We start from the raw sequence: 21,986 nt of genomic DNA on the forward strand, positions 1-21,986 counted from the left end.
ATGGAGGTAAGCAATGGGCTAAGGTGGTGAACTAGCACCTCTCTTTAGAAAGTCAATACATTTTCCAACTGCAGTTATCAGGTTGGGAGCCTGGGGCCTCATTGGAAATTGAGATTAAAAAATAAAAATTAAGTCAAACTTAGACTGGGCCTATGTAACATGCAGACATTTGGGTTATTTGAGTCAATGAGTTCAGTGCTTAGTATGAATCCTTACCATGTGGTAGACTAGATTGACTTCAGTATGATGTTGATAGATGTGATTAATACCTTAGAATTATTTTAGCTAAGGGTGTGTCATGTACCAAAAACCGGTGAATGGAACATAGCTCACAGTGTGGGAATTATGGGATTCACCTGGATAGGCAGGAGGAAAATGAAAGAAGTATCATGCACATAGGAGCTATCAGTGTCTTTTAGACTTAATAAATAAATGTCAGACCTAATGCATTAAGCTCTTTAAGCAAGAGACAAAAATGGATTTGTCAAGTCTTGGGGCTAATTCAAAGACAGTGTTACATTGTAACCTATGCCTCGGTAATAATTTTATAATAGCTAAATATTTACATAGTGCTTACTACATGCCAGACACTGTTTTAAACACTTTTAATGTATTTAACCCTTTTAACAATTCTGCAAATAGACGCACTATTACTTCATTTTACAAATGTGGAAAATGAAGCACAGAGAGATCAAACAACCAGCACAAGGTTAAAGACATGGAAAATAGGAGATTAAAGCCCTGATGTTTGATGCCAGACTATGCTATGCTTTCACGAACATTATCTTGTGATTTATGTTACAAATAAATCATATTATATAGCAATTATAAAGTAATTCCAAAAGGTGGGCATATCAGACTCAAGCATACTCAATGAATCACTTGGCTATGGGGTGATAGGGGCTGCCTAGAAAATAATAGACTATTGTAGCTCCTGTTCCAGTTCCTTTTACCACCTTCTGCTGAGTGTGTTTTGTTTGCTATTTAATTTGCATCACAATATGTTAATTTCAAGAATAAATTTATTACCATTTTTCTAAAAGTAAACATAATTGAGGAGAAAACCAGCAAATGTCGCATTAAATAGAATAGACATGGCTTAGAGTCTTTTCATTTTTAAGGTATAAAAAGCTTTTATTGCTTTTCTTACTTAAAATGCAATGCATGCTTATGCTTGAAAAATCAGAAAATCTCTGCAAAAGGGAGAAGAAAGCATTCATAACCCACTACCTGATGATAACCACTGTTAATATCTTAGTAACTGTCCTTTCAAGCCTATGCATATATATGTTCATTTGATGTGTGTGCATGTATTTGCATCATTATTTATGTAACATTTTTGTTTTTGACTGGGAAAAGAGCAAAATTTCATTTTGGAATGAGAAATGCCAAGGGAATAGTCAGGAAAGAATAAAGCGACTGGTGTGGCATCCTCTCTCCATCTTCTCAATGGCCTGGGTTAAACATCTGTGCTACAAGTTCTCACAAAGGCCCAACTGTTTTGTTTGGTTTGCTTGTTTGCTTACCTTGAGAGAGTTATCAATCAAGCTCAGAATCTGTTAAATAGGATATAGCCTATCATCTATCTTTATTATGACCTGGAAGGACAGAGTCCAATTTAGACTCCTAGCCCTTGTCACATGCTCTACCCTGGAACTTGCCACCACCAGCAGCCTGTCCTACTTCAATTTCCATTCCTGGCTTTGTCCTGCCCAGTGAGCAGCCTTGTGTACATTAGGATAGATAACTGAACCCCCACGGCCAAGCTCATTCCTCATCTGCCACATCCTCCTCTAGTCACCTCTGGGCCTCTTCTTGACTGTGTATGTGGCTCACACTGGCCCTGGAAGTGGGTTTGGAGCCTCTGGGCAGGGAGTCATGGAGTCCAAAGATTGTGATCTAACATATGGTCTAGATGGGGCTTGCAGGCTCAGACTGGTCACTTGTTGTTGGCTGTGGGAACTCCTTCCCTTGCCAGGAAAGATGTGGCTAGAAGTGAGAAAGATCAAGATCTTCACGTGTTCACTATATGAGGTGCTGATCAAAATAAATTATTAAGTATGTACACCTAGAGATGTTCCCTAAATTATGACTATAGAAAGTAAATTAAAACTGGGACTGTATAGCTTTAGTATGCCAACACCTACATCTGCAGAATCAGCATGTTTTGTGTGTGCTCTTGCCTTTAACTGGAACAACCTTCATCAGACATGTGCCCTTTAACTTTCACTTTACTCAGAGCTGCTCAGACATCATCCATCCTTCCCTTTCAGTCTAACCTATGCCAAGTACACCCATCTCTCCAGCACTGTGTAGCCTCTCATCCCTACTTTTCTTCTTAGAACTTACCACTAAATAAAATTACAGTACCTGTACTTGTTTACTGTCTTTCTGCCCCACTAGAATTCCATGGAAAATTAGTTAATCTTATTTGTCACTATGTCTATTGTGCCTAGCAAAGTGCCTGCCACCCAGTGCGCACATTCCCTAAGTATTTGCTAAATTAATAAGTAAATTACTAAGTTACAATTAAAAACACATTACTCATACATAGAATTCTGATATTAATTTCTACTTCCTTTTAAGAAATGGGGGCAAATAACTGTGGAATTAAGTCTGTTCTACTGCAGTCTGAATTTTAGTTTCATAAAATAAAACACACAAAATTAATTTTTAAAAATTAGGATATAATATATTAGAAACCAATGCATTGGCTAATCACATAAGCAGCGAAATCTTGGCTCAACTAAACAGTCAACAAAGAAGGAGTGTAGGCCAGGTGTCCCAACCTGGTCTATGCTATCTTCTTACTTCCTTCTTCTGGCAGGAAAGGAGATGTCAGGCTGTAGGAAAGGAGTAGTACAGGCTACTTCCTCAAGCACTAAGTAAAGTATCATTCCATGCTGTGGGCAAAAGGGGACAGGGGCAGGTCCAGGTACTGGTCAGGAGAGGCAGTCCACTTTCAAGAGGGGAGAGTGAGTTGAGGATCCAGGACCTCTTTCTGCACCACTCCTAATAGTTCTGACCTCCATTCTGACAGCTCACAGACACAGTCCCCCCATTTTGCCTCCAGCAGGAGAAGACAAGAGGATGAAGGGGCTGTCAACATAGAACCACTAATGACCAGTTTCAATTTAATTGCAGAAAGGGAGAAAAGATCAATCATTTAAGTTGCTTCATTATCTAAATAAAATAGTGTTTTCGTTGATGAAACATGAACCTAAACTCCTGTCTCAACATATTTAAGATGGGAACAAAACGGCAGTATCATGGTGATGGGGCGTTTAGATGCCTACATTGTTTTCATCTACAAAACTGGCTTTCCTTCCATACCCGAGCTCTTAGCTGGCCTGATGGAGCTGATTGACAGATACAGCTCATTCCAAAGGAACAGCCCTTTCTCGAGGAATGAATGATTTGCTGTTTAAATCCTCTGCTTAAAATCAAACATAAATTGAAGTATCAAAAGAATCAAAAATATGGTTTGTGGTTTTGAAAGCATTTCTTTGTGATTTTTGCTAAAAAGAAAAATGCCAAAAAAATTTTTAAAAGACTTTGAGACAATTGCCAGGCACAGTGGCTCACACCTGGAATCCCAGCACCTGGGGAGGCCAAGGTAGGGGTATCACTTGAGGTTGGGCATTTGAGACCAGCCTGACCAACATGGTGAAACCCTGTCTCTACTAAAAATACAAAAATTAGCCGGGAATGGTGTCAGGCGCCTATAATCCCAGCTACTCAGGAGGCTGGGACAGGAGAATCTCTTGAACCCAGGAGGTGGAAGTTGCAGTGAGCTGAGATCACGCCACTGCACTCCAGCCTGGGCAACAGAGTGAGACTCATTCTCAAAAAAAATATATATATATTGAGACAATAGTTTTAAACTAATGTAATCCATCTTAAAATCCTTAATTAATAGACTTTATTACAGAAAAATGTATTATTGATAAGTACTATTCAAAATAATACAGATAATATGAATGTGCTCTTGTTCTGTTTTTATATATCTATTATTTATGATGAATACTTTCCTGTATGTGCTGAATTCTTGTTTTTAGAAATATTATTTAACAGTAGAGAACACATAGGGAAGAATATGAGATTTTACACCATATGGGTCTTTCTAAAAGCACAAAATGACTCTATCATACTGTTTCTTAGAAGGAGCAACAGGAAAATAAATGGGCCATGGTGAGTTTGCTGAATTTGGTTATGAACTAAGCCACAGGCTACCAAGGCTGCTGTGAGTGGGTATCCCTAAGAATTGAAGTCCAGGATTGTTTCTTAGCCCTATAGCCAGCCACTTTTGTGCTCTGGTAACTTTCTCATTAGATTGCCATCATGTTAACTGCTTAGTGGCAGATGGTCCTTAAGTGAAACAACCTTTGCTGTGGGCCATATTGCTGAGTGGTGCTAGCCCCTTATACTCAGCTTGGTCCCATCTGTCCAGACAGGTGTTTGCAAACCTGGGTCTGATTCTCCTGCTGCAGAGAATGTTCCAGGAAATGTACCTTTTAATCCCTGGCCCCAGCCAGTCCTTTATCACTAGCATGGAGTAGAGGAGCTCATTTGAGGATCAATATAGGCTCTGATTGGAGAAACCACATTTGTAACAATTTTGACATAAGCAGAAGTTGAACTCCTGATAATTACTATTCCATGAAACCAACTGAGACTCAAAATTACAATTAAAAAGAAATGATTTTCCATGTTTGATAACTTTCACACTGCATGATACTATTAAATAACCATCATTAGCTACTAATGCATGTACTACCCATTTTCCAGAGCCCTCTCTCTGCCAAGAAATTTAAGACCAAGAATGATCAATGAATGAGTCATCAGCACGATAATTGTTGATACAGGACACGCAAATTGAAATTATTTAGAATAATTTAAGTGTATAAGGAATTATTATACATGACGATATTCCTCAGATATTAAAGCTCTACTTATAAGGAACCCACAGTTCATTTCTTTGCATCTACATTTTATGATCCAGAAAAGAGGAAAGTACTATCCATGGGATGCCTTGACAAAATACAACAGGGTGATTTGGGGTAATTTTGTAGGTACTGCACTAGATGCTGGAGATAGAAAAATAAATAAAATATAAGCCCCTGGTCTCCACAAGCTTACAAATTTATAAGAGGGTACAGATAAGTACACAAAAAGCCACAGTACAGTGTGATGAATATAATAATCAAAGTGTACACCTGGTACATGATAGCACAGGGGAGTATGGCTTGTAGGAGAAAGTTACAATGAGAGAAGAAAATCAGTCTGCTTAAGAATTTGCAACTTCCTAAATTGGAACATTTCATTCTCCCTTTCAGGAAAACATCTCCTTTCTTCTTTTGATATCACAGTGGCATAGGAAAGATGGTAACCAAAGAGGACTGAGAACACAAGCTCTTCTTAATCTTTTCAAGGTTTGAGACATGTGAACTTAAAAAAATGTTTTTAATAAGACAGGAAGATTGTTGAATCTAGACTACTCACTGGCTGTGTTTTTGCAAATTAAAGTGATCTCATACCTGTATCAGTTTTCCTGTTTTGTTTTTTTTTTAATCCCAAATCCACAGAATATACATTCTTCTCAGCACCATATCGAACTTACAAACTGACCACATAATTAAAAGTAAATCACTCCTCAGCAAATGCAACAGAACAGAAATCATAACAAACCGTCTCTCAGCAATCAAATTGGAACTCAGGATTAAGAAACTCACTCAAATTCACACAACTTCATGGAAACTGAACAACCTGCTCCTGAATGACTACTGAACAAATAATGAAATGAAGGCAGAAATAAAGATGTTCTTTGAAAACAATGAGAACGAAGACACAACATACCAAAATCTCTAGGACACATGCAAAACAGTGTCTAGAGGGAAACTTATAGCACTAAATGTCCATATGAGATATGAGGAAAGATCTAAAATTAATACCCTACCATCATGATTAAAAGAACTAGAGGAGCAAGATCAAACAAATTCAAAAGCTGGTAGAAAACAAGAAATAACTAAGACCAGAGCAGAACTGAAGGAGATAGAGACACAAAAAACCCTTCAAAAAAATCAATAAATCCAGGAGCTGGTTTTTTTTAAAAGATCAACAAAATAGATAGACCACTAGCCAGACTAATAAAAAAGAAGAGAGAGAAGAATCAAATAGATGCAATAAAAAATGATAAAGGGGACATCACCACTGATTCCACAGAAATACAAACCACCATCAGAGATTACTACAAATACTTCTATGCACATAAACCAGTAGATCAAGAAGAAATGGATAAATTCCTGGACACTTACACCCTCCCAAGACTAAATAAGGAAGAAGTTGAATCCCTGAATAGACCAATAACAAGGTCTGAAGTTGGGGAAGCAATTAATAGCCTACCAAATCAAAAAAAGTCCAGGACCAGATGGGTTCACAGCCGCATTCTACCAGAGGTACAGACATGAGCTGGTACCACTCCTTCTGAAACTATTCCAGACAATACAAAAAGAGGGAATCCTCCCTAACTCATTTTATGAGACCAACATCAGCCGGATACCAAAACCTGGCAGAGACACAACTAAAAAAAAATTTCAGGCCAATATCAGTGATGAACATTGATGCAAAAATCTTCAATAAAATACTGGCAAACCGAATCCAACGGCACATCAAAAAGCTTATCCATCATGATCAAGTCAGCCTCATCCCTGGGATGCAAGGCTGGTTCAACAAATGCGAATTTATAAATGTAATCCATCACATAAACAGAACCAAAGACAAAAACACATGATTATCTCAATAGATGTGGAGAAGGCCTTTGACAAAATTCAACAGGCCTTTATGCTAAAAACTCTCAATAGGCTGGGCATGGTGGCTCACGCCTATAATTCCAGAACTTCGGGAGGCTAAGGCAGGTAGCAGTCCCAGCTACATGGCAGGCTAAGGCAGGAGAATCATTTGAACCCAGGTGGCAGAGGTTGCAGTGAGTTGAAATCGAAATCGTTCCATTGCACTCCAGCCTGGGCAACAGAGCAAGACTGAGGCTCAAAAAAAAAAAAAAAAAAAAAACCTCAATAAACTAGGTATCAGTGGAACATGCCTCAAAATAATAAAAGCTATTTACAACAAACTCACAGCCAATATCATACTGAATGGGCAAAAGCTGGATGCATTCCCTTTGAAAACTGGCACAAGACAAGGATGCCCCCTCTCACCACTCGTATTCAACATAGTATTGGAAGTTCTGGCCAGAGCAGTCAGGCAAGACAGAGAAATAAAGCATATTCAATTTGGAAGAGGAAGTCAAATTGTCTCTATTTGCAGTTGACATGATTGTACATTTAGAAGACCCCATCATCTCAGCCCAGAATCTCCTTAAGCTGATAAGCAACTTCAGCAAAGTCTCAGGATACAAAATCAGTTAGAATGGCAATCATTAAAAAATCAGGAGACAACAGATGCTGGAGAGGATGTGGAGAAATAGGAACACTTTTACACTGTTGGTGGGAGTGTAAATTAGTTCAACCATTGTGGATGACAAAGTGGTGATTCCTCAAGGATATTGAACTAGAAAAAGTCTTTGACCCAGCAATCCCATTACTGGGTATATACCAAAGGATTATAAAACGTTCAATTATACAGACATATGCACACATATGTTTACTGTGGCACTGTTTACAATAGCAAAGACTTGGAACCAACCCAAATGCCCATCAATGATAGACTGGAGAAAGAAAATGTAGCACATATACACCATGGAATACTATGCAGCCTTAAAAAAGGATGAGTTCATGTCCTTTGCAGGGATATGGATGAAGCTGGAAACCATCATTCTCAACAAATCGACACAAGAGCAGAAAACCAAATACCACATGTTGTCACTCATAAGTGGGTGTTGAACAATGAAAACACATGGACACAAGGGAAGGGAACACCACACACTGGGGCCTGTTGGGGGTTGGGGGTTGCTAGGGGAGAGATAGCAGGGGATAGGGGGATTGGGGAGGGCTAACATTAGGAGAAATACCTAATGTAGATGAAGGGGGGATCTATGCAGCAAACCACCAAGGCACGTGTATACCTATGTAACAAACCTGCACGTTCTGCATGTGTACCCCAGAACTTAAAGTATAATAAAAATAAAAATAAAACATTGAGATCTGTGGGGAAAATAGCTCTCTAACTGGGCTTCTGCTTTTAATATAATTTGAAAATAACTGCAACCCATTCCACCCTCTTGGTGGCCCAGAAATGCCACATTTTTTGTTTGGTTTTGTTGTTCATAGATTAGTTCACATATACAATGATTAGAAATACATGACTGGGCTGAGCACAGTGGCTCATGCTGGTAATACGAGCACTTTGTGAGGCTGAGACAGGAGGATTGTTTGAGCCCAGGAATTCCAAACCAGCCTGGGCAACATAGGATGACCCCATTTCAACAAAAACCTTAGAAATTAGCCAGGTATTGTAGTGCACACCTGTAGTCCCCAGCTACTCCAGAGGCTAAAATGAGGGGATCACTTGAGACTGAGACATCAATGCTACAGTGAGCTGTGATAGCACCACTACACTCCAGCCTGGGTGGCAGTGCAAAACCCTGTCTCAAAAAAATTTTTTGATTAAAAAATAAATATATGACTGAAAAATGTAATAATGCTGCATAGCTTATATCCATCTCAGTCCCTCTCTCTGTCTTTCTCTTGGGCTTTCTAAAATCGAAGTACAACTCCATAATACACAATTTGTAATTTTAATCATTTTTAAAGTGTACAATTCAGGGATTTTTTGCATATTCACAGTGTTACACAATCATCACCACTATCTAATTCGAGAACATTTTCATCACCCAAAAAAGAAACCTCATACCCATTAGCAGCCCTTCCTCATTCCCCTCTGACCCCAGCCCCTGGTAACCCCTAATTTACCTTGTCTCTATGTATTTGTCTACCCTGGGCATGTCATATAAATGGAATCATTCTGTACATGGCCTTTTGTGTCTGGCTTCTTTCCTTTGCATAATGTTTTTAAGGTTCATCTATGTTGAAGCATGTATTAGTGCTTCATTTTTTTTATGGTTGAATACTATTCCATTGCATGGATATACCACATTTTATTAATTCAGCAATTGATGGATATTTGGATTGTTTCTAATTTTTGGCTATTATGAACAGTGCTGCTATGAATGTTCATGCGCAATCTTTTGTTTAAATACCTGTTTTCAATTTTGAGGAACAAATAGAAGTGGAATTGCTGACTCTTATAGTCATTCTAGTTTAAACTTTTTGAGGAATCACCAAATTTTTTTCTAAAGTTGCTGCATCATTTTCTTATTCCCATCAACAATGTATGAGTGTTCTAATTTCCCCACTTTCCCACTAACATTTAATTTCTGCTTTTAAAAATTTTATTATAGCCATGCTAATGGGTGAAATGTAGCATCTCATTGTTAGTATCTTTGTACGGGTAAATAATCCATCATAGAAACCACTGCAAAAGGAAAGACAAAAAAAGCATTCTCACGTCAGGTCTTAAGTTTTCTTGTTTTGTATATGAGGCCACAAAATTGAGAGTTTTCCCTAAGATGAGCTGCAAGTGAACTTAATGAAATTCTGAACAACAGAGCTACTTTTCACTGACTCCCATCAGACTCGCCAAAGAGCAACCATGATCAAAGCCAAGACATCTAAATAATGACTTTTGAAATGCAAGCTCCTAGAGGTATAGATAGCTGTCTTCAGTCAGTGACTGGCAGAGGCATCTAAACCATTATATGAGGTTTGGCTAGGAAACTGCTCTTCTGGGATTCTGGGGCAATACCCACTTTCTTTTTGAACTTAATGAACATTTATTTTCTCTACTTATGTGGTGAGTTTGTAAAGGAACAATAAATATAACTAAACACCAACTCTACATTCTACTTTAAAGAAGGCAATTTGTTCAGCTAACACAATGGGTTAAAACAGTTTGAGCCTTATGAAACTTCAAATTCCGTCCTAGCGCATTTCTCATTAATAATTTAGTGTCCCTTGCAGACATTCCTATGAATGTCTGTAGTCATTTATTTTAATATTTGATTGCTATCATCAACACACTACAGAAGTTATTTTTTCCTTTTCAAGACAGTTTTGAGAACTAGAACACACACAGTATATGTAAATGATTACCTGGATAAAGCAATAGGGCATTAGGAATTATACTTTTTTGTTTTTAATTTCTGCATCCATTTCTTCATTCTAGACTGGTACAAATAGCCTCCATGAGGAGTTTAGCCTCTCCTTGCAGTAAAGCTACTGAGGGGAGGGAAACTGAGACTCATTGTACAGTGGGAAGGCGCAGCCTGGTTGAGGAGGAGAAACCGGAGAAGGCAAAGCTGGAAGGAGGCAGAGCACTAAGCTGCTGCGGGTCAGTCTTCCTGTGAACAGGCAAGTTTCAGGTAAAGATTTGCAGGGATCTTACCGAGCAAAGCAGCGTTTTTGAAAAGGAACAAGGGAGTTGCAAGGAGTGTGATTCCTCCTTCCACAGGATCAGTTGGAAAGCCTTAGAAAGCCTAGGGTAGGAATGATGGGAAGTTCCAGGGGTTGTTTAAAATCCTGATAATCGAATATCCATTCTTTCTTACCGTTTTGATTACTAAATGAAGTCAGCGAGCTTCAGGCTTGCCTACATTGATGCATCTTAATGATTTGGGCATGACAACCAGCGCCAGGTCACAAACCAAGCTTCAGAGAAAACTGACATCCTAGCACTTCCTGGAAAAATTCGCATGTCGCCCTGCTACCTGGGGTTGGTGACAGGTCTGGTCAATGCAAGGCGCCACTCCCCAACTCCCATCCCCCACCTGGATTTAGAAGACCTGTTGTCCCCGCCTGCCCAAGCCTTTAACTCTCCTCTCCCAGAGCCCGCCAACTCTCCAGGGTACAAAGTACAGTAGGGACGCGGATGGAGCCCTTCTAAGCGGCACAGCCTTATCTTTCTCGAGTGAACACCTAGGTGGATTTCCAATACCGCACGCACCTGGCACGTTCTGGAGGGAGTCTCAAGCTCCTCCAGAGCTCCCTGCCGGGCGTCCTCGTTTCTGCAGTCGATATTCCTGTGGGAGACGCGGGGGACTCTCAGCGCTACCAGCTTTATTAAGAGATTTGCAGTGGTTCACTCGGGTCCCTGAACGCTCCCAACAGCCTAAGCTGCCTGCGGTGTTACAGCGCAGAAGCCCGTAAAGCAGGGTGGTTGCCCTTTCTTCCCTTAACGCTCGCGGCTTAGGGTCACTTTCCGCGACTCTAAGAGTAATTGCGTGGGCACCAGTTCTGGGTCCAGGCCCCAAGAAGGGAGTTGGACTGCACGAAGAACGTCAGCCTGCTACCAGACTGCACATGCACTTTGCACCGGCCATCTAAGCCTCAGTCTGGAGGTTGCGCGCTCCGGGTAAGGAGGGCCCAGAGCTTCCCCGGCGGGTCTGAGCTGCACGGCAAGTGGGGACGGGAACTGGGAGTTTAAGGTTCTGGACTGAGAGACTGGAAAGGAGGTGGGGTCTCCAGAGAAAAGGGCAGCAACGGAGGGAAACTGAGATGAACTCCAGACATCCATGTTCCTGGGTCCCTTGGAGTCTTTGCTTTCAGTAGGAGAGGAGTGGGATGGGACAGAATCTATACCTTTGGTTCCCGCCCACCCTTCCAGTAAGGCTGAGGAACTCCCTTGGTTCCTCTGAGAGAAAGGCAGATGGTGCTGCGACGGAACCCCGAACCCCGGAAGCAGCCGCTGAAGTTGAGCAGTGTGCAGGACTGGGAAGGAAAAAAAAGGAAGGAGGAGGGACAAGCCACCTATGTGCTCTCCCTCTCTTTCTCCACCCCACCCCCTTTTTTCGTAGCTGCTGACGCGCTGGTGGTGCCTATTAATCATTCACCAGCCCAGAGCCGCGCCAGTTAATGGCTGTGCCGCGCGGGGCTCCAGCATCCTGGCCTCCCCTCTCCACAGTCGCGTGTGCCGGGGCAACCAGAGCGGCAAACGGCAGCGCCCAGGCAACCGCTGGGCTGTGCGCCCCGCTGGCGCCGGTAGGAGCCGCGCTCCCCGCAGCGGTTGCGCTCTATCCATAGGCGCTGGGTGGCTGTGGGCTGCAGGGGAACGGTTGGGTGCGGAGGGAGGGTGCAGGCGGCGGGGACGCGAGGAGAGCGCCCCAGCCCTGGCAGCCCCACTGGCCCCCCTCAGCTGGGATGTTCCCCAATGGCACCGCCTCCTCTCCTTCCTCCTCTCCTAGCCCCAGCCCGGGCAGCTGCTGCGAAGGCGGCGGCAGCAGGGGCCCCGGGGCTGGCGCTGCGGACGGCATGGAGGAGCCAGGGCGAAACGCGTCCCAGAACGGGACTTTGAGCGAGGGCCAGGGCAGCGCCATCCTCATCTCTTTCATCTACTCTGTGGTGTGCCTGGTGGGACTGTGTGGGAACTCTATGGTCATCTACGTGATCCTGCGCTATGCCAAGATGAAGACGGCCACCAACATCTACATCCTAAATCTGGCCATTGCCGATGAGCTGCTCATGCTCAGCGTGCCCTTCCTGGTCACCTCCACGTTGTTGCACCACTGGCCCTTCGGTGCGCTGCTCTGCCGCCTCGTGCTCAGCGTGGACGCGGTCAACATGTTCACTAGCATCTACTGTCTGACTGTGCTTAGCGTGGACCGCTACGTGGCCGTGGTGCATCCCATCAAAGCGGCCCGGTACCGCCGGCCCACCGTAGCCAAGGTAGTGAACTTGGGCGTGTGGGTGCTATCGCTGCTCGTCATCCTGCCCATCGTGGTCTTCTCTCGCACCGCGGCCAACAGCGACGGCACGGTGGCCTGCAACATGCTTATGCCGGAGCCCGCTCAACGCTGGCTGGTGGGCTTCGTGTTGTACACCTTTCTCATGGGCTTCCTGCTGCCCGTCGGGGCTATCTGCCTGTGCTACGTGCTCATCATTGCCAAGATGCGCATGGTGGCCCTCAAGGCCGGCTGGCAGCAGCGCAAGCGCTCGGAGCGAAAGATCACCTTAATGGTGATGATGGTGGTGATGGTGTTTGTCATCTGCTGGATGCCCTTCTACGTGGTGCAGCTGGTCAACGTGTTTGCTGAGCAGGACGACGCCACGGTGAGCCAGCTGTCGGTCATCCTCGGCTATGCCAACAGCTGCGCCAACCCCATCCTCTACGGCTTTCTCTCAGACAACTTCAAGCGCTCTTTCCAACGCATCCTATGCCTCAGCTGGATGGACAACGCCGCGGAGGAGCCGGTCGACTATTATGCCACCGCACTCAAGAGCCGTGCCTACAGCGTGGAAGACTTCCAACCTGAGAACCTGGAGTCCGGCGGCGTCTTCCGTAATGGCACTTGCACGTCCAGGATCACGACGCTCTGAGCCAGGGCCACGCAGGAGCCCTGCGCCTGAGGAGAAGGGAAGACCGGGTGCGAAAGGGAGGGTATCCAGGGTGCCAGGGTGCGGTCTGGATAACGTGGAGCTAGGACACCGCGAGCCTCTGGTGGAGAGACCCAGGAAAGGCGCACAACAATGGGAGAAGTGAGAGCTTTGCTTATAAACTGGGAAGACTTTCAGGCTACCTTTTTCTGGATCTCCCACTTTCGCTCCTTCCTCCACTGCGCTTACTCCTCTGACCCTCTATTTTCCCCACCCTGCGACTTCGATCTTTTCTTCCGCACCGTCCCGCCAGTGCAGATCACTAACTCATTAACAACTCAGTCTGATCCTCAGCTCCTCCAGAAGTTATTTGCTTGTTTAAGCTGAGCCACGGAGTTTCCCTCCGGGTTAGTCCCTAGCTCTCCTTCAGCCCCGCCTAGCCATGATGGGCCGCCCTCTGGGTTCTGCCTGGTGCCCCTGCTGGAGTCTCGGGAATGACCGCTCAGCTCTACCTTAAGGAAAGTCAGACTTGAGAAAGATCTAGGCGGCTGGTCTTTTCTCCTACTCTTGAGTGAAGGCGCACCTTTCCCTGCCCACCCGCCCACCACTCACTCCACCCAGAGTGGAGCCAGGTGCTTCGTAAATACGTCCCGCGCTTCGAACCCCAGGCTTTCTGGAGTCCCCATCCAAGCCCTCCTTTGGAGCAAAAAGGAGGTGAGAACAAGTCGCCTGAGGAGTTTTTCTGCAGGGGGGTCGGAGTGGGGGCTTGTAATAGGAATCACCCTCCTGCTGGGCGTTTTCAAAGACCTGCGCTGGGCGCTCTGGGGCGTGCCTGTTCTGCCACCGTCAGGGCAGGGAAGTGCAGGGCGCACCTTCCCCTTCCCTGGGGTTCGGCTGCAGGGCTGCAGCTCGGCTTGGCTTTCTCTCTCACCCAAGCTTCCGGAGGAGCAGACGTAAAAGTAACAAGAATCGGGGTTTCCTGCTCTGGTGTATCTCAAAAGACCCGGCACCCGGGAAGGGGGACCTAGGGTGACGTCTTCAGAGTCCGCCAGTGTTGGCTGTGACGCCACCACCTGCAGGCTCCAGAGTGCAGCCTGTCTGGCCTCTGAGGGTTGCTGCCTTTCAAGCGGTGCCTAAGAAGTTATTTTCATGTTTAATATATATATTTATTAATTTATTTGTGATGTTGGAAAATGTGTCTCTGCTTTCTTTTTCTCTGCTTCCCTAGTCCCAGGTCTTTTCTTTGGGACCCTGGGGTGGGCATGGAAGTGGAAGTGGGGGCAAGCTCTCCCCCACTCCCTGGGCTTCTCAAAGACTCCTCTTTGCTGGGCCCTTTTGTCTTATCCTTTCTTCCAGCTTTTCTATTTTTGATTGTGTTGAGTGAAATTTGGAGATTTTTCATACTTTTCTTACTATAGTCTCTTCTTTGTCTCATTAGAATAATAAATAAATGATAATATGGGTTATCCTCCTCTCCATGCACAATGGAAAGTCCTGAACCCCTGGCTTTCCAGGAGACATATATAGGGGAACATCACCCTATATATGATTGGAGTGTATATATATTAATATATATATGATGTGGACATATATATACTTGTTTATCTTGCTCCATTGTCATAAGTCCATGAGTCTAAGTATAGCCACTAATGGTGACAGGTGTGAGTCTGGCTGAACACTTTCCGTTTCAGGAGTTCAAGCAGCACTCAGTCCTGGAGCAGAGGAATGTAATTCAGACAGAGACTTCAGTCACTACTGAAGATGCCCCTGCTTCCTCTAGGTTCCAGCAGAGGTAATTCTTACATATGATCCAGTTAATATCATCACTTTTTTTGAGGACATTGAAAGTGGAATAATTTGTGTCTGTGTTTAATCTTATCAACTACATTGGAAGCCTGAGCAGGGTGAGGACCAATAATTTTAATTCTTTGTATTTTCTGCATTGCTTTAGTATGCTGGCTTGTACGTTGTAGGCACTAAATACATGTTTGTTGGTTGATTGTTTAAGCCAGAGTGTTGTACAACTCTGGAGATACTAAATCTGGGGTTCTCAGGTTCACTCATTGACATGATATACAGTGGTTGAAATCACTATTGAAAAATACGTTTTGTGTATATTTGCTTCAACAACTTTGTGCTTTCCTGAAAGCAGTAACCAAGAGTTAAGATATCCCTAATGTTTTGTTTAAACTAATGAACAAATATGCTTTGGGTCATAAGTCAGAAAGTTTAGATCTGTCCCTTAATAAAAATATATATTATTACTCCTTTGGAAAATAGATTTTTAATGATTAAGAACTGTGAAATTTACAAATCAAAATCTTACTCATTATCCTTCTAAGAGGATATAAATTTAGTGCTCTTAACCTGTTACCATTGTAATATTAACTAAATAAACAGATGTATTATGCTGTTCCAGGTTGTCTTTGCTATTTGAATTTCACTGTTTCAATGGATTACTTGGAAACAGACACACACACACACACACACACACACAGACACGCACGCACACACACACACACACACACAGATGCTTAGTTGCCTTATGTTTCACTTAGATTTTAAGAAGAAAGTTTTCAGATTACTTTTGGGAATTTTACCAAGTCTGTGGTTATACCCTGAATTATTTTCTTAAAAAGAAAACTCTGCTAGTTCATAAAAGGAAAGAGGCGGAAACAGAAGGAAAGAAGAACAAGTTAAGCCAGGATGAATAGGAACCAATGCACTCACTTACACTCTGTTGTCAGCAGACCAACTGGATGATATCTTAATCTCTCACAGATTAAATTACTGTCTACCCTCACTTATAACCTCAGACTTTGTTTTGAGAGCTAGGTAACTGCTGATTTACATCATGAGGAAAGATAATGGGAAGAGAAAACTATCTCTTAAAGATGTCCCAGAAGGCAGTGAGTAAAAGAAATAGCAAAATCAGATTTTGATATTAAAGAAGGACTTATTTTCTGCTTTGTTCAGTGATGGCCGGATCCATCCCTGGAGAATGTAAGAAATCACTAGGGAAGTTTGTTTGTTTTTAACAAATTTGATCTTTTTAGAGCAGTTTTATTTTCCTATCAAAATGAACAAAAAGGAGTATTTTCCAAGCAGGTAATAGCAGTGATTCCAGAAGCAGAGTTGGGGATGAAGAGTTCAATGCCTTCGAATACCCTGTGACTCTATGCTTTATATGGTTCTATACATCATCACAATAAGATTAGGGATAGCTGGACTTTTGTCATTTTTATTATTTTTTTCTCTCACTATGCAAGTCTGTTTTATTATTTTTAAAAGCTGCAGCAAGGTGGCAAATTAAACTCATAACTTAGATGTGCAGAGAAAACATATTTTACCGTTTGGTATTCCAAGCCCCTTCCAACACATTAGCTGAGTGAAAAATTAAACAGATAGTCAGGCATCCAGTTGAGCTCGATAATTTAAACAGCCATTAAAAAATTAAAAATTTTGTTTAAGTAAGTTTGGACAGTCTCTCAACCAGCCTCCTCCTTCTCTTCTGCCCTAAAATGGCTTTAGAATGAATATGAAGAGGAGGTTTTATGCATGCTGTTGGAGGAAGGAATAAGGTCAAGTCCTTGGGAAAGGGGCCATCTCTTCCTTTTGCTCTCTGGGGCCAGGTCCTTTGTCTACCTGTCTGCTTCCTGGCTGCAGTTTGTTGAAATCTGCAGCTGTCAGAGCCTGTGAATCAACCTCTCAGCTTGGGGAAGCCTGCACTGCAGCTCCTGTGGACTGCAGCTTTCTCAAGTCTTCTATGACCCCGATACCAGCTCAGTGGTCTCCCCTAGCCTCTGCTGAGGAGTGATCTCACCCTGCCACAGAGGCCGCATGGTGAAACTCTTGGCTCAGTGACTACAGGGGACCTCAGTGGCTGTAGACTAGCAACCCTTAGAATCTGCTTGGTCTGACCGTGCCTCTCTTATTTCTGTGGCTTTCAGGTCTTCTTCACCCGTCTTTACTTTTGTTGACCTTACTTATTAAAACATTCCACTCTCCCACCTCACCTTTACACTAGAGGAAAATCACAGTAGTTGAGTCCTTCAGTCTTAGCCCTCAATGTGCTATAGCAGGAAAAAAGTATTTAGCAATCCCTCCTGCTCCTTGCCTGAACACACACCTACCTGATTTCCAAGCATGTTGGCATTACCTAGAAGTTGGAGTCAAGTCCTCTCCTGTCCTAATGTAATGAGCCTCTCCTCAGGGAAAGAGACTAAAATGAAACATGATTTATAGAAAAAGTTGAAATTTATTAGTGTCTGTGAATTATTATCTTTCTTATAAGTGACGTTTGTATTCCAAGAGTAGCATTTCCCAGGCCATCTTCTTACGTAATACCCACAGAAAAGGATGACATTTGAAAACCTTTGATTCCTTATCCATTTTAACTCTGACCATTGTACAACAACGTTGAACATGTAATTTTGGCCTGAGAGAAAAGGCAAGAATTTCATCTGGAGAACAGTATAGATGATTCATTTTGAAAATGATAATATATTTCCAACCTATTTTAAACAAATAATAGAGATGTCATATTTATACTGCTCTGAAAAACACTTTAGCAATGGGATTCTGTTTTGAAAATTTTGCTCATTCCTGTTTTTATTCCAACATACCACATCGGAGTGTGGTATTAAACTAATTGATAGATGTTCATTTAACTTTTGCCTGTAACACACGTAACGGTGGTGGGTGCTTACAAAATACAGTATTGCAAAGTCTATGTTTCTCTCATATTGGACCACACAACTTTGAGCTAATGAGAACCTCTTTCACATACTCAGATGGATATCTCACTTTTCATTTAATAAATTTCAGTTCGTTGGCTTCAAAAGAAGGCAGACAGTTTCAACATTGTTGAAGTGACATGGTCTCCCAAGGGGAAGATAGGTACAGAGATAATGTTGTAAGTGATCATTTATTATTTTGTTAAATATCTGGAGACCGGGTATTACAGTGAGCATATTTATAAAAGGGCTGTGTTAGGAATGATCAAATACAGCCCAGCTTCTGATATAAACTAGAAAGGAAGGGGTTTTGCAGGCATGACAAAGTTGAGGAGGCCTATGAACTGAATGAGCCAGTTAGAATTAAAATATCAAAATGCCTGCTTGTCATACTGTTGGGGAGACAGGAGCATCATCTAAGAAAAGATAGGATTTTAAATAAAATCATTGAATTTGATAGAGTGTTCACTTTATAATATACATACCTTAAACTCAATCTGATTAGCCAAAAACCAGAAATACTATACTCATTTAAGACTGAGACTACAGGCATGTCACCAGAACTCTGGAGTAATATGGAACTTAAAACTTTAAAAATAAATACCTCTTTAAGCCAGGTTAATCTAAGTCTTCAATTTTGAGTGGATAAGAAGTATAAAAGGAACTGAAAAGTGGGAAATGCCATCAGCTAGCATATTAACTCTTCACTGAAGTTTATCTCCGGCCCACCCTCAGTGCCTATATGCTTGGAAATGTTAACAAGGAAGATTTCAAGTATTCCCAGCTTTAAGAATATAAGAATACAAAGACTTACTAAATGCTAGATTCCACTTGAAGGAGGACATGTTATATAGAGCAGGTCACTGTAGAATATTACGTACAAAAACAGTTCTAACTTTCAAAAAATAATACCTATCTTAAAAGACAACTGATACTTCACTTAAATTTAAAAAGAGAGAGAGAAAAAAAAAGACATGATAGGCAAGCAGGATGATATTTTACAACAGCACGCATCACTTACATAACTATTCTGGGAAAGGATGTCCAAATATTGATGAATAATATCTCTCTGTTCTTTCTGTCTCTACAACCCTTGAACAACTTATTAATCAAGCTAATCTTATTAGCAGTGGCAAAATGTCTATTCAAAGTCAATAATTAAGTTAAACATTCTCCTTTATGTCCAATGAGCCACTGTAACTAACCAAAATGATGTCTGTATGTCTTTTTCAAAAGACTTTCAAGTCTCTCTCTCTATAAACTCTGGTACCTAAAATTCACACACACACACACACACACACACACACACACACACACTCTTATTAATTAAACAAATGGAACTTCTTAGGCATTGGTGAAATAGAACTTCAAGACTGTCTTTTCCCTTTTCCCTTTCTAAGTCCTATTTCTACCCCTTCTTTCCCTAGTTCAGGACCTCATGTTGTCTGATTTTCCCCACTTCTCCCAATAAAGTTCTTCTCAGAAAAGAATTTCCTTTGATTTATAGTTTACATAACTGAAAAGCCTTCAAGTGTCATTTCTCCAGAAGTAGGACTTTTTAATACAGGCATAGTATCAGAAAATCAGGCAGCAGAATCCCTAAAATCACACATAGTCCTCTAAGGTAAATGTTTCTCAAAAAGCGATCCACAATTCCAGCATCAGAATCACCTGAGAACTTATAAAAAATGTCGAGCCTCTGTGCCCCACTCACCAATATTTTAATTCATTATGTCTGGGGTAAATCTCAATTCTCAATGATTCTAAAATACAATAAAGTTTGAGTACTAATGATTTAAGTGTTAAGAGCATGGAGTTTGCCATCAGCAGATGTGCCTCTGCTTTATTTGTTGTGTAATACTGGACAATTTAATCTTTGTGATGCATATTTTGCTCATCTGTAAGGTTCAAGATAATGACATCTCTTCCACAGGGCTGTTGTGATGAGACAATGCATGTCAAATGCCAAATCAGTCAGAACTTTTTTAGTATGAAAACTCAACTGGCTCACACGTGTGAAAAGTCGTGAGAAGATCTGGCTTCAGGGTGCACTTGATTCACAACTCACTAGAATCTTTTTTCAGTCTCCATTTCTCATCTCTGACTTGTGCCATGTTGGCTTCAAATTCAATCTGACTATTCTTTTGTAACAAGATAGATGCAGAAAGTAAAACATGCCATCTTTCCAGGTTCAAATTTCAAAGGAAAGAGAAAATGTTATTTTCTCCATTGGGCTGTCTGAGAAACTTCATCTGTTGGGAGGCACCCCTCTCTGGGTTTCTTGTCCTCCATACTTGTTGCTGAGTATGCCAAGAATGTGAGGCCCTGACTGCTGACTGTTCTGTACCTGGATTATTTCTCAAGGTTCTGTTTGCAGTGAGCAATCTTGGGCAATCAGCTAATGTCTCTTTCAAGGTCAGAAAGAGGCTTGGTTACTGCTTGCTATAAGATGGTGGTTTCTCCAAGATCAGTGTCCCTCAATTGTGACAAAAACCCACTGCTGCACAGGATCCATCTGAGCTCATAGCACATCACCCATATGAGGATAGGAGGCAAAGAGAACTAGTGCAAATCATGCTTATGCCTATGCCATTAGCAATAAAGTTCTTGCCTGACACAGGAATCTTGAATCTTCTGCCAGCCTCTATGAAACAGCAACAGACTAACTTATTAGCTTGCAAGAAAGGTGAGTAAAATTCCAGAACATGACAGCATCTGCCACTGAATTCATTAGCAAGGTCTGGGAAATATGGTTGGCTGGCCTGGATGATATAATCTACCCTTGGAGCTAGCATTGTCAACTTACCCAGAAGTTGGAGGGTAGCAGGGTGGATTTCAAGAGAAAAATGAGATAGAATTACCCAAAGTATGTAATGAATGGTAGTTGCAAGGCAACAAACAAACAGCAACAATCAAATCAAGCACCATCTACAACTGCCAGGCTTATTAAGAGCTCAGTAAGTTGAAGATATTATTATTAATCATTATTGGTGTTCTACAAGAGGAAGTCGAGAATTGAGATGATTCAGGTTGTAAAATGCTTCTACATGATCTAGCCATATAGAATTATTTAGATAGTGTTAGATTTACTTTAAACAAAACTTTGCTTCATTTCTGTGCATGTAAGTACCACTGAAAGCTGCGCGAAATATATTTGTATTTATGCAATTTTTTTCTATGATAAAAGACACTAGTGATGTTTATTTGGGAAATTCAAAATATTTCATAAATGTTAAAAGGATTTTGATCTAGAGATTAACAGATTCCATACGACCTCAAGAAAATTAATCAGTCTTTGCCTTAGATTCTACATCTTTAAAATCAGATTAGATATTAATCCAGGTTAGTAACAATTTGTTATGTTTTATAAGATTAACGATATTATTTAAATGTTTAAAAATAACTTGATAAAATCATTTTAATGTTACACACAGCATAGTATTAAGCATATGGAAGATGTCATTGAGATTAGAAACACATAAGAATAAAACACAAAGTGTTATGCAAACGTTTGGCAGGGGATGATATGAAGCTATACTTTACCATCAATGACTGGGGGAAAGTTTGCTTTAAATACAATTTTAAGTAATATAAATAAAGTATTTTAAAAATATAAGTAAAGTAATATAAATAAAGGTATTAAAACCACAACCAGAGATAGTTACCAATGATAAGTAAAATAGTATCCAAATAAGCTTCCTTTATTTTTACTGTGGTTTATACATATATCTATGCCACACATTTGAGGCCTAAAGCACCATTGTGAAGATAACCAATTCCCATGAATTGGACGGACAGTTCAGTTCCCTTCAGATTTCATAGCAGTTACATAAAACTGTCAGCAACTAGAATTTAAAATACAGCAGCA

The 21,986-nt window shown here is 41.6% G+C and overlaps 1 protein-coding gene and 1 long non-coding RNA gene across 3 annotated transcripts in view; one reads left to right on the forward strand and one right to left on the reverse strand.

Moving 5' to 3' along the window:
- LOC135270394 (uncharacterized) overlaps window positions 1–21,986 on the reverse strand; it is a 160,887-nt gene that overhangs the window by 37,903 nt on the left and 100,998 nt on the right. Inside the window, exon 1 of one of the 2 annotated variants that reach the window (XR_010338536.1) lies at window positions 10,622–10,756. The exons of the other annotated variant lie outside the window; for it this stretch is intronic. This is a non-coding gene — a long non-coding RNA (uncharacterized LOC135270394). Of the gene's footprint in view, window positions 1–10,621; window positions 10,757–21,986 lie in introns of those variants that run through there. 2 annotated transcript variants of the gene reach the window in all.
- On the forward strand, window positions 12,210–15,797 carry SSTR1 (somatostatin receptor 1). Its single transcript, XM_012469256.3, has one exon. It carries the CDS (start codon window positions 12,210–12,212, stop codon window positions 13,383–13,385), a length of 1,176 nt encoding a protein of 391 aa, XP_012324679.1. The 3' UTR covers window positions 13,386–15,797.

The sequence above is a fragment of the Aotus nancymaae genome, unplaced genomic scaffold (genome assembly GCF_030222135.1).
Source record: "Aotus nancymaae isolate 86718 unplaced genomic scaffold, 86718_ANA_hifiasm-v0.15.2.pri h1tg000062l, whole genome shotgun sequence".
In the NCBI taxonomy this organism is placed as follows: Eukaryota; Metazoa; Chordata; class Mammalia; order Primates; family Aotidae; genus Aotus; species Aotus nancymaae.